At 48.0% G+C, this 13,695-nt stretch overlaps 1 protein-coding gene across 1 annotated transcript in view; it reads left to right on the forward strand.

The window, feature by feature from the left end:
• SHROOM4 (shroom family member 4) overlaps window positions 1–13,695 on the forward strand; it is a 191,942-nt gene that overhangs the window by 150,673 nt on the left and 27,574 nt on the right. Inside the window, exon 5 of the mRNA XM_038747855.1 lies at window positions 5,857–5,918. Within this exon, the coding sequence (XP_038603783.1) occupies window positions 5,857–5,918 (62 nt within the window). The remainder of the gene's footprint in view (window positions 1–5,856; window positions 5,919–13,695) is intronic.

Raw genomic sequence — 13,695 nt, forward strand, 5'->3', positions numbered from 1 at the left:
AGCAGAGTGGCGGAGCCTGGATGAGAACCCAAGGCCTCCTGACTCCCGGGCCCGAGCTCTATCCACTAAGCCAGAGTGGCTCAGTGGAAAGAGCGCGGGCTTGGGAGTCAGAGGCCATGGGTTCGAATCCCGCCTCCCCCACATGTCTGCTGTGTGACCCTGGGCAAGTCACTTCACTTCTCTGTGCCTCAGTTCCCTCATCTGTAAAATGGGGAGTAAGACTGTGAGCGCCACATCGGACAACCTCATCTCCTTGTGTTCCCCACAGCGCTTAGAACAGTGCTTTGCATATAGTAAGCACTTAACAAATACCAACATTATTATTATTATTATTAAGCCACGCTGCTCCATCCACAAAGGGGATGGCTAAACTTGGCTCCAAGAGCTTCATCTGTTAATCCACTAATGGTGTTTTTTGAGGGCTTCCCCTGTGCAAGTCACAGAGTGCTTAGGAGAGTGTAAGCTCCTTGGGGGCAGGGTTCTTGTCTACCAGCTCCATTATACTGGACCTTCCCAAGCTTTTTGTAAAGCATTCCGCACATAGCAAGTGCTCAATAAATGCAGATTGATTGACTGATACAATAGAGTAGCTAGATACAATTCCAAATTGATACAGTAGAGTAGCTAGATACAATTCCAACCCTCAAGGAGCTTACAGAGTAGCTGGGGAGATGGACACTGAAGCTGCATTACAGACAGGGGGAAGTCACCAAGTTTATTAATAATAACAATAACAACTATTATGATGATATTTGTTAGGCCCTTACTATGTGCTAGGGACTGTACTAAGAGCTGGGGTAGACACAAGCAAATGGGGTTGGGCACAGTCCCTGTCTCACGTGGGGCTCGCAGTCTCAATCCCCATTTTACAGATGATGAGGTAACAGACACAGAGAAGTGAAGTAACTTGCCCAAGATCACACAGCAGACAACTGGCGAAGCCAGGATTAGAGCTCCCTGATCTTCTGGCTCCCGGGCCCGTGCTGTATTCACTACGCCATGCTGCTTCTCTTTAAAGGCACGATGACTTCTTGACCGCAGCTTCTGATCCCCTTTTTTTTTTTCTTTTATGGCTGGGGACAGGAGGTCTCTTGGCAGGCTGTCACATGTCCTGGTCATTTCATTTACTGTGCCTTGTTTATCTGCTGCTTTTAGTTTGGGCAGTCCACCTGCTTCGTGCACTGAGAACGTGCCAGCTGAGGTGGACGTCGCAAAGCTTTTCCAAGAGGTCAGGAATCATGCTATTTAATTACTGGATTCTCCCAAGGCCTAGTATAATAATAGTGATAATAATTGTGGTATCTGTTAAGCGCTTACTAGGTTCCAGGCGCTGTACTTAGCGCTGGGGTGGATACAAGCAAATGAGGTTGAACACAGTCCCTGTCCCATGGGGGGCTCACAGTCTCAATCCCCCTTTTTCTCTGAGGCCCAGAGAAGCAAAGCGACTTGCCCAAGGCCACACAGCCGACAAGAGTGGGCGGGAGGCAGAAACTCCTCACCCTGGGCTTCAAGGCTCTCCATCACCTCGCCCCCTCCTACCTCACCTCCCTTCTCTCCTTCTACAGCCCAGTCCGCACCCTCTGCTCCTCCACCGCTGATCTCCTCACCGTACCTCGCTCTCGCCTGTCCCGCCATCGACCCCCGGCCCACCTCATCCCCCGGGCCTGGAATGCCCTCCCTCTGCCCATCCGCCAAGCTAGCTCTCTTCCTCCCTTCAAGGCCCTGCTGAGAGCTCACCTCCTCCAGGAGGCCTTCCCAGACTGAGCCCCTTCCTTCCTCTCCCCCTCGTCCCCCTCTCCATCCCCCCCATCTTACCTCCTTCCCTTCCCCACAGCACCTGTATATATGTATATATGTTTGTACATATTTTTTACTCTATTTATTTATTTATTTATTTTATTTGTACATATCTATTTTATTTATTTTATTTTGTTGGTATGTTTGGTTTTGTTCTCTGTCTCCCCCTTTTAGACTGTGAGCCCACTGTTGGGTAGGGACTGTCTCTATATGTTGCCAATTTGTGCTTCCCAAGCGCTTAGTACAGTGCTCTGCACATAGTAAGTGCTCAATAAATACGATTGATGATGATGATGATGATGTAGGGCTGGAATTAGAACCCAGGTCCTTCTGACGCCCAGGTCCAAGCTCTATTAGACCACGCTGGAGGAGGCATACATTAAATACAGTTGATTGACTGATGGATGGGAGGAAGGTCTGCTAGAGAACAAGATTTGGTAACTCCCACCGGGTGCTGGCCTTCTCCCAAATGAGTCATCCCTCTGTTGCCCGCTCAGACCACACCCTCCGGCCATTCCGATTCGATTCTGCCGCTCCGCTGCCGTTCTACCCCTTCCCGCCCAAGCTGGAGCGCAGGGTTGCCGTGAGGTGCCAGTGGGAGGGAACGACTCATTTCCTCCTGTTTTCCATCCCTTTAACTTCTCTGAGCCAGAGTTTGGGTGGCGAGGACTCCTTCCACCTCCTCATTCGGGTTCCTTCCCTCCAGATACGGAGGGTGGTGCCAAGCTCCACCCTTTTTTTAATGGTATTTGTTAAGCGCTTACTATAGGCCAGGCACTGTTCTCATAATAATAATAACAGTAATAATAATGATGATGATATCTGTTAAGCATTTACTATGTGCCAAGCACTGTTCTAAGCGCTGGGGTAGATACAACATAATCAGGTTGTCCCACATGGGGCTCACAGTCTTAATCCCCATTTTATAGATGAGGTAACTGAGGCACAGAGAAATTAAGTGACTTGCCCAAAGTCACACAGCTGACAAGTGGCAGAGCCGGGATTAGAACCCATGACCTCTAACTCCCAAACCCCTGCTCTTCCCACTAAGCCACGCTGCTGCTTCTAAACCCTGGAGTAGATACAACATAACTGGGTTGTACACAATCCCTTTCCCCCACGGGACTTGGTCTTAATCCCCATTTTAGATGAGGGAATTGAGGCCCAGAGAAGTGAAATGACTTGCCCAAGGTCACAGAAAAGACAAATGGCAGAGCCGGGATTAGAGCTCATGACCTTCTCACTCCCAGGCCCAAGCTCTACCTATTTAGACCATGCTGCTTTCTTTCTCTCATCCCCCTGAACTGTTGCGGAGTAAACTGGGCTCAAACAGGGCCGTTTGGGGCCTCCAGAATTCCTAGCCCAACAGGGCTGGCCATCCCCATGCACCCCAGAGATCATCTTCATTTGACACCCCAGCCCCCCAATAATTATGTAAATATTCTTATACTCTATTATTTCCGCTATCCCTAATTGATTTTAATGTCCATCTCCCCTGTAGACCGTAAACTCCTTGTGGGCAGAGATTGATACTGCCAATTCTGTTGCATTGTGCTCTCCCGGGTGCTCAGTACAGTGCTCTGCACCCAGTAAGTGCTCCATAAATACCACGGATGGGTTGATTGATCTTACGCCTCCGACCTTGACAGAAATGACGCCTCTCAATCACCTCAAGGGAGAAAGGGATTATTGATTCTGGTTCCAGGAAGTCAGACTAGGAATTGTGGCATGATAGGAAAGGCAAATTTCCAAGAGCACTGATAGGGCGTTACGGGGGCGGTGTGGGGAAATGTAAGATCAGGGAATCGGATCAGAAGGCCGAGCTTCAGGTCTGGAATGGAAAGCCAGGGATTTCTCCTGTGCCTGTAGGGAGGGGAGTAACCTCGGATGGTGTCAGGGAAGCAGACAAGTTTCCTGACAACAGGACATTTATTAACTCACTCATTTGGCTCTTTGGCCATATGCGATGACTGTTCTTAGCACTTGCTGGAAGCATGACGTCTCCCGGAGAAAGCCTAGCTTGGATCAGCGGGACAGAGGGACTGTGTGGAATGTCTCTAAGCTCGCTGTGGCCAGGGAATGTTCATTGTTGTATTGTACTCTCCTAAGTGCTTATTACAGTGCTCTGCACACATTAAGCGCTCAATAAATAAACGAGAAGCAGCGTGGCTCAGCGGAAAGAGCACGGGCTTGGGAGTCAGGGGTCATGGGTTCGAATTCCGGCTCTGCCACTTGTCAGCTGTTTGACCTTGGGCAAGCCACTTAACTTCTCTGGGCCTCAGTTACCTCATCTGTAAAATAGGGGTGAAGACTGTGAGCCCCATGTGGGACAACCTGATCACCTTGTACCCCCCCCAGCGCTTAGAACAGCGCTTTGCACATAGTAAGCGCTTAACAAATACCATCATCATCATTATTATTATTAATAATAATAAATATGATTGGATGAACGAATGAATGAATGAGGAGGGTCATGAGGGCTTCCAAGCCAGGCCTTATCTCCTTTCCCCTAGCTGTAATTTGCTTTCAAGTCCACCTACCCCCTGTAGGCTGTAAACCTACTTGTGGGCAGGGATCATGTCAACCAGCTCTTGGTAGTGTACTCTCCCAAGCGCTTAGCACAATGCTGTGCACACAGGAAGTGCCCAATAAACACCTAGGTTAGTTGATTAATTCGTGTCAAGTTCTGAACAAGCTAGGGGTAGGACGGTGACTCCATAAAGAGCCGGGGGGCCTGTGAATAACAATAATAATAACTATTATGATCATTATTGCGGTTCTTGTTCAGCATTTCCTATGTGGTAAACACTGTGCTAAGCCCTGGGGTAGATATAATACAATCATATCGGGCACATTTCCTATTCCACATGGGGCTTACAATCTAGAGGGGAGAGACAACGAGAAGCAGTGTGGCCTACTGGATAGAGCACAGGCCTGGGAGTCGGAAGGACTTGGGTTCTAATCCTGGCTCCACCAATTAGATGTGTGACTTTGGGCAAGTCACTTCAATTCTCTGTGCCTCAGTTCCCTCATCTGTAAAATGGGGATTAAGACTGTGAGCCCAGCGTGGGACAACCTGATCACCTTGTATCCCCCCAGTGCTTATAACAGTGCTTTGCACATAGTAAGCACTTAACAAATACCATCATTACTATTATTATTGTTCTCTGGACCACAGTTACCTCATCTGTAAAATGGGGATTAAGACTGTGAGCCCTATGTGAGACAGGGACTGTGTCCAACCTGATTATCTTGTATCTACCCAGCACTTAGAACAGTGCCTGGCATATAGTAAGTGCTTCACAGATACCATAAAAAAGAACATATATTGAATTCCCATTTTTCATGTGGTGAAGCCGAAGCACAGAGAGATTAAGTGACTTTGCCCAAGGTCACCCAGCAGGCTCGTGGCAGAGCCGGGATTAGAACCCATGCTCTCTTGATTGACAAACCCCTGCTCTTTCCCCTGGGTTATGCTGCTTCTCACACACTCTCAACCCCCAAAATAAGTCAGTAGCTGATGCCAAGCTCTCCCACCTTGAACCCCAAAGCCTGCCTTCCCTGGCCGCTGTGTCCCCCTCAAAAGGGTATTCAGTGGAGGAGCGGGCTGAGAAACAATCAAATTTGCCCAGTGAGGCAAACAAAAAGACTTCCTTGGCCAAAGAGAGTGCGGGAGCCAGAGCAAACAGCAAACACGCTCAACTGGTTTGTAACATGGCTTGGGCGGGGGGGGGTGAGGGTGGCGGGGAGAGGGGAAAAAATGAAGAGTTTAGAGAACGTTTTGCCCCAGTTGCTGAGCCCTTTCTCCGTCGCTGCATGCCCACGGCGGCCGATCCCTTCGGGAGAGAAGGCCTGCCGGATTGGGAACTGGAGAGCTTCCAAGTTTCCTCCTGGGAGGAGAACCCTCTGGGGCTGTGTTTCTTTAGCCGCTCCGGGGGAGGAAGCCAGGACGACCCCTGGGATCCGGGCACGGGGCCGCCCTCGGCCCCCTGTGACTCTGCCGGGCTGTGGGGGCTGAGGTCTCCTCACCCCCCTGACTTGTTGGGATCTTCCTTGCAGGAATTTCCTCTGGATGAATGGGAACCGGTGAAGATCAACAGGAGGACCAGCCAGTCGGTGAGGTAAGCGGCCCTCTGAGGGGTTCCGGCTTGAGCGGGTGGCTTTGGGAGAGGGGTGGGCTCTGGGGAAGAACGGTGGACTGGGGTATTGTTGGCAGGGACATTCGACTGCCCAGTTTATTCCCTCAGAAAGCACACTGTGAGCGGAGGCCTGATGGGCCTGAGATGAAAATAGTCCTCTATCCCCTCGTCCCTCCTGTGGCATCCCCCAGTCTTCGGCCCACTTGGCGTGAGCGATAGGGGCAGAGCGGACGGATGCCTGGGTTAACCCTGAGGGTGGGCAGCACCCGTAGAAGTCAAGTTCCACCCCACAGCCTGAAGCTGAAGAAGTGCCAAGTGCCAGCCTGACGTGGGTGCAGGAAGAGAGAACAGTTCGGGGTTTGAGTTGGGCCTGGTCAGTTCCAGCTGGGCTGGCAAGGAGGGTGGTTTGAAGCACTTGGGAGAGTCCAGCAGGATTGCTGGTCATGGTCCCTCCCTTCAAGGAACCAATCAATCAATCAATCAATCAATGTTTTTTATTGAGCGCTTAACGGTATGCAGCTTTTGAGATGGTGGACATGATCCCTGCCTTCAAGGAACTTACAATCAGGTGGGGGAGATGGATAATAAAGTAAATTACATATAGGGGAAGTAGCAGAGTATGAGAAGTTGGACATTCTTTTTTTTTAGGCTAGGGTTAGGGTTAGCAATCAAGGGCTTAAAGGTTACAGGCCCGAGCACATAGATGACTTAGAGGGGAGAGTGAATAGGGTGGGCAAATAAGGGGTTAGTCAGGGAAGGCTTCTTGGAGGAGATGCAGTTTTAGGAGGGTTTTGAAGGTAGGAAGAGTGGTAGTCTGTGAAAGGAAGAAAGGCCTGGGAGTTGGAGGACCTGGGTTCTAACCTGGTTCTGCCATGTGCTGGCTGTGTGACTTTGGGCAAGTCTCTCAACTTCTCTGTGCTTCAGTTCCCTCATCTACAAAATGGGGGTTCAATACTGTTCTCCCTACTTAGACTGTGAGCCCCATGTGGGACCTGATGATCTCGTCTCCACCCTAGTGCTTAGTACAGTGGTTGGTATATTGTAAAAGCTTAACAAATACTGCTGTTAATGAGGGGGAGTTCCAAACCTGAGGTAAGACCACACTCTCTGATGCAGGAGTTGTGGGGGGAGTGTCAGAAGGACACCTCCAAATTGTGGGAGCAGAAGGGAAAAACAGACCCAACTGGGAATAGCAAGAGTATGGAATAATGAATCAGTAAGGGATGGATGTAAGTCAGCATTCCCTTAGGAGGCTGGGGCTATTTGCATATTCCAGAAGTGTTAAGGGACTTTATTGGTTAGGATGGAGGTGGGTGACCTCCCTAATCCCAGATTCCAGGGTTTTCTTAAGGTTCCAAAGGAACCAAAGGAAAAAAAAAAAAGGTGAGGGGAAAGTGCTCCTTTATACCCTCAGTGGCATTTATTGAGTGCGTACTGTGTGCAGATCACTGTACTAAGTGCTTGGGAAAGTGCAGTGCAGCAAAACTGGTAGATACATTCCCTGCCCACAACGTGCTTGCAGTGTTAGCGTATAGAACAGCGCTTGACACATAGTAAGCGCTTAACAAATACCATAATTATTAAGGAAGAGATGCGAAAAGGAAGGGACCTTCCCAAAAAGAGCCTTGGTAGCTGGTAACAAGGCCTCCTCCTGTCAAGACGCTGAAGGGGACAGGCCTGTATCACTGTGCGATACTGTATCAGTGAGAAGCAGCATGGCGTAGTGGATAGACAGCTGCCTGGGAGTCAGAAGGTCATGGGTTCTAATTCCTGTCCCACCAATTGTCTGCTATGTGACCTGGGGCAAGTCACTTCACTTCTCTGGGCCTCAGTTACCTCATCTATAAAATGGGGATTGTGTCTGGGAGCCTCATGTGGGACAGGGACTGTGTCCAACCTGATTAGCGTGTATCCACCTGTATCCACCTCAGTGCTTAGTACACTGCCTGGCACATAGTAAGCGCCTAACAAGTACCACAATTATTATTATTACAAAAGCAGTATGACCTTGTGAATAGAGCTCAGGCCTGGTAGTCAGAAGGACCTGGGTTCTAATCCTGGCTCTGTCACTTAATAATAATAATCATGATGGCATTTGTTAAGTGCTTACTATGTGCAAAGTGCTGTTCTATGCACTGGGGAGGTAACAAGGGATCAGGTTGTCTCACAGGGGGCTCACAGTCTTAATTTCCATTTTACAGATGAGGTAACTGAGGCACAGAGACTTTAAATGACTTGCCCAAAGTCACACAGCTGACAAATGGCGGAGCCAGGATTTGAACCCATGATCCCTAACTCCAAAGCCCGTGCACTTTCCACTGAGTCACTTGTCTCCTGTGTGATCTTGGGCACGTCACTTCATTTCTCTGTGCCTCAGTGACCTCATCTGTAAAGGGGGACTGAGACTGTGAGCCCAATGTGGGACAGGGACTGTGTCCAACTCAAATAACTTGTATCTGCCCCAGTGCTTAGTGCAATGCCTGGCCTATAGTAAGTGCTTAATAAGTGCTTAATAAGTGCTATTATTATTATTAGTAAATTAGCAGAAAGTCAGAAGGTCCCAGACAGGCCTGAACTTGAAGAGGCTCTTCAAGGGCACACACGGACCGGAGAAGAAAGGGCCATACCATACTTCTCAGTGGCCCCCAAAGCATCACTTCTCTGTGCCTCAGTTACCTCATCTGTAAAAAAGGGGATCAAGATTGGGAGCCCCATGTGGGACATGGACTATGTCCAACCTGATTTGCGCGTATCTACCCCAGTGCTTAGTACAGTGTCTGGCACGTAGTAAGCACTTAAATACCACAATTATTATTATTATTATTATTATTACATTCTCCCTCTCCTTTCTCTGTTGTTGTCTTAGTGCTGCTCCTTGTCTTTTCAACCCTGAGAAAATTCTTTGTTCTTTATTATCTCATCTGTGTGAATTCCATGTACACACAAGCTCTCCGGCAATGATTCTAATGTTGAGAACAGAATCACTTCCACTACAAATTCATTCATTCATTCATTCAATCGTATTTATTGAGCGCTTACTGTGTGCAGAGCACTGTGCTAAGCGCTTGGGAAGCACAAGTTGGCAACATTATAGAGACAGTCCCTACCCAACAGTGGGCTCACAGTTTAGAAGGGGGAGACAGACAACAAAAGAAAACATATTAACAAAATAAAATAAATAGAATAGTAAATATGTACAAATAATTCCTTCCCTAACAGACTTACCCTTCATTAAGAGATTCTGAAAATCCTTGTAAACCTAGTTTTTTAATGCCTTGTGTTCTAGTGTCTAATCCAAGTGAGTTTGCATCATGAAGATCTGATACCCTGTGGTCTTTAGAGACTACTTTTAATCTGCCATTGTTATGGGTTGACATTTTGTGAGACTGGACAGTGGATTCCATGATACCGAGGATAACTTGGCTTAGTGGCAGGAGTCCAGGCTTTGAAGTCAGAGGACCTGCGTTCTAATCCTGGCTCCGCCACCTGCCTGCTGTGTGACCTTGGGCAAGTCGTTTTATTTCTCTGTGCCTCTGTTTCCTCATCTGCAAAATGGGGATTCGATCCCTTTTCTCTTTCCTGCTTAGACTGTTAGCCCCATGTGGGGCAGTGACTGTGTCTGACATGATTAGCTTGTATCTATCCTAGCGCTTAGAACAATGCTTGACACATAGTAAGTGCTTAACAAATACCACTATTACTATTAGTATCATTATTATAGGGTGCTCCAGGTGGCCATCCAGAGAGTTTGGGATTTGCCCACTGCTTACCTCGTTCAGAGCATGAAGCACTTGGGAGAATGCAGTACAGAAGAGTTGGCAGACATGTTCCCTGCCCATAATGAGCTTACAGGCTAAAGGGGGAGACAGACATTAATACAAATTATTTCAGGAAGTTCACTTTCTATCATTCTACCCTCCTCAGGGGAAATTCAGACCATCTGGCAGAAGGGGGTGCAGAAGTGAGCCTAAGAAAGGCTTATTGGAAAAATCACCTCATGCTGAAAGGCAGGAGGCTTGGAGGAACCTAAGAAATCTTCCTCCGAGAGGCGGTTCACATTTAAAGAATTTGGTTCTGTGGAGATTAGAAAGTCACGTGCATAAGTACATTGGGGGATTGATGAACTTGGCCCATTTCCCTAGCATTTGAGAAGCGGTGTGGACTAGTGGATAGAGCACGGGCTTGGGAATCAGAAGGACCTGGGTTCTAATCCTAGCTCCACCACATGTCTGCGATGTGACCTTCGGCAAGTCACTTAGCTTCTCTGTGTCTCAGTTCCTTCATCTGCAAAATGGAGATTCAATCCCTGTTCTCCTTCCTACTTAGGCTGTGAGCTCTATGAGGGACATGATAATCTTTTCTCTATCCTAGCTCTTAGTACGGTACTTGGCACATAGTAAGGGCTTAACAAATGCCACAATTATCATTATTATTATTAGCTTCAAGGGAGGTAGGTCTTGGGGATCAACTGACTTGCGTCAATCCTATCTACTGAACGATTACTATGTGCAGAGCACTGTACTAAGTGCTTGGGAGAGTACAGTATAATAATAATAATAATTGTGGTATTTGTTAGGCGCTTACCATGTGCCAGGCACTGTCATAAGCTCTGGGGTGAATACAAGCAAATCGAGTTGGTCACAGTCCCTGTCCCATGTGGGGCTCAGAGTCTCAATCCCCATTTTACAGATGAGGGAACTGAGGCACAGAGAAGTGAAGTGACTTGCCCAGGGTCACACAGCAGACAAGTGGGAGAGCTGGGATTAGAACCCATGACCTTCTGACTCCCATGCCTGTGCTCTATCCACTATAATAATAATAATAATAATGATAATAATAATGGTATTTGTTAAGCGCTTACTATGTGCCAGGCACTGTTCTACGCGCTGGGGGAGATACAAGGTAATCAGGTTGTCCCACGGGGAGGGTCGGGGGGGCTCACAGTCTTAATCCCCATTTTACAGGTGAGGGAACTGAGGCACAGAGAAGTGAAGTGACTTGCCCAAAGTCACACAGCTAAGTGGCACCATGCTGCTTCTGACAACATATGTATAACAACATAACAGGCTTATTCCCTGCCCATAGCAAGCTTACAGTCTAGAGGACTTCTTTCCCCAACCACGCTTGGGAGGAGGAGCTCAAGACCCCGGGAAGAAGACCTCTGTGGTACAAATCCTGTCAGCACCTGCCAACTGGTCTTTCTTTGCCCGTACTCCTTTTACTTTTAGATGAATAAAATGTCCCCCTGGGTTGAAAATCATTTTCATTGTCTTGGTCACTAGCAACAAATCAATAAATTTCAAAAGTGGTTGAAAAATGGAAGTCAATAGCCCTGATTTATGTAATATCAGTCTTCCTCCCAGCTTGCTTGATGGGGGTTTATTTTGAGAAGCAACATGGTCTAGTGGAAGGCGCAGGGGGGCTGGGAGTCGGGAGACCTGGGTTCTAGTACCAGCTGCTTGCCTATTGTGTGACCTGTGGCAAATTGTTGTTGGGTAGGGACCGTCTCTATATGTTGCCAACTTGTACTTCCCAAGCGCTTAGTACAGTGCTCTGCACACAGTAAGCGCTCAATAAACACGATTGACTGAATGAATGAATGAAGTCACTTCACCTCCCAGTGCCCCAGTTTCCCCAATTGTAAAATGGAGATTACGAACCTGTTCTCCCTCCCCCTTAGTTGCAAGCCCCATGTGGGACAGGGACTGGGTCCAATCTGATCGTCCTGTATCTCACCCTAGTGCTTGGCACGTAGCAAGTGCTTACCAAATACCACAGTTATTGTTATTATAAAGTTTTCCACAGTGGCTCTACAATCCAGGGGCAGAGCAACAAGAGAGCACAGGTAACGCCTTACCACCCAGCAGCCAGAATACGATAAGGCCGTTCCAGGAGGAGGAAGAGGAAGCCAGCCAGAGATGGGGGCCTCTCCGTGATTAACACCAAAAGAAACGTCTGCAAAATCCAGGAAGTGAGGCATAAAGGCACTGAGAGGGAAGGCGAGGAAAGGAGGATCCTAAGAGATTATTCTGAGTCTGTTCCCACCGTATCTCTCCCCTGCCTCTCCCTTCCCAAGGACAGGGAGCCTCAGACAGGCTGAGGTCAGTTGAGCCTCTGTAGAGTGATAAATATCCCGTTCTTTGCTCCCGTATGGAGGGTGGGGGGCGGGGATGGAGGGAAGGATTGCAGCAAGCATCCCATATGGAGCTCATTACTAGGCAGCCTTTAGCCAGAAGCAAAGGGCTCGGGTTTAGTCAGATTCATGACTTGGTAGTTTTTCAGGCTTCTTTAAAGGCCCTCTCGCTCTGCAGGCCTACATCGACTGCTTTGCTCCGTCGGCCCGCAAATACAGCTTGAGGCGATATATTTTTGTTTCCAGTTTTTCAAAAAGCAGAAGCGTTCTGGGCAGGCTGGTCCCTGGTGGACAGCCAGAATCAGAGCACGGCAACTGACCTTCGTTGAGCAATTCTGGAATAACCAACCTGGCCCCCGGCCCCCAGTGATGAATTGTGTGGGAGGATGATGGCGCTTTGTTTACCAAGTTATTTTCCCACCACTTGGCAAAGAGCTGCATTTGTTGATTGGCTCATTAGAGACATTTGTGGTCCCTGGGTCAAAAGTAGGTGCAACCATCTCCCTTGGAACAGCTCCTGCTCTTCTGTTGTTCCGGGGGGACGTGTCGGCTAATTTTATTGTATTGTACTCTCCCAAGTGCTCAGTATAGTGCTCTGCACATAGTAAGGGCTCAAGAAGTACCATTGATTGGTTGATTCCAACAAATTCTGTGTATCTACCCGTTCTTCCACCCTCATGAGGCCAAAAGTAATGCCTTTACCAGGTCAGACCAGTGGTCTACCCAGCCCAGAGTTCTGCTGCCAGTAGAATCTGCCACTTGTCTGCTGGGTGACCTTGGGCAAGTCATTTCACTTCTCTGTGCCTCAGTTCCCTCATTTGTAAAATGAGGATTAAGACTGAGCCCTATATGGGACAGGGACTGTTGCCCACTCCAATTTGCTTGTGCTTAGTGCAGCCTGGCATCTAGTAAGTGCTTAACAAATACCATAATTATTATTATGATAATTACTAATAATCATCTTATTATGATGATTTATTATCTTCATAATAAGAAATGCTCCTTAAATAGGGGCAAGCAGACCTATTTCTATACCAATGAAGTTATTTTCCTGAGACTCATCGGAGAGTGTTCGTCATAAGAATTCTGTTTTTGATTCAGGTGCATGTTTGCAGAGGTAATAATAATTAATGGCATTTGCGTGCTTGCTATGTATCAAGCACTATTCATAGCACTGGGGCAGATTCAAGTTAATCAGATCAGACACAGTCCCTGTCCCACAGGGGGCTAACAGTTGAAGTAGGAGGGAGAACAGGAATTGAATCTCAATTTTACAGCTGAGGGAACCGAGGCACAGAAAAGTGAAGTGACTTGCCCAAGGTCACACAGCAGACAAATGGGGAAGCCAGGATTAGACCTCAGTTGACTCCCGGACTTGTGCTGTAGCCACTAGGGCACACTACCAACACCAGGATGGTTTGAGTCTTCTAGACTGTGAGCCCACTGTTGGGTAGGGACCGTCTCTATATGTTGCCAAATTGTACTTCCCAAGCGCTTAGTACAGTACTCTGCACACAGTAAGTGCTCAATAAATACGAATGAATGAATGAATGAACTGGATTTCTAGTCTTGATCATCCCAGGTGCCTGATGAGGTTTGAGAATTTCCAGTCGGAGCAGAGAGGAC

This window comes from Tachyglossus aculeatus, chromosome 6 (genome assembly GCF_015852505.1).
Source record: "Tachyglossus aculeatus isolate mTacAcu1 chromosome 6, mTacAcu1.pri, whole genome shotgun sequence".
NCBI classification, from domain to species: domain Eukaryota; kingdom Metazoa; phylum Chordata; class Mammalia; order Monotremata; family Tachyglossidae; genus Tachyglossus; species Tachyglossus aculeatus.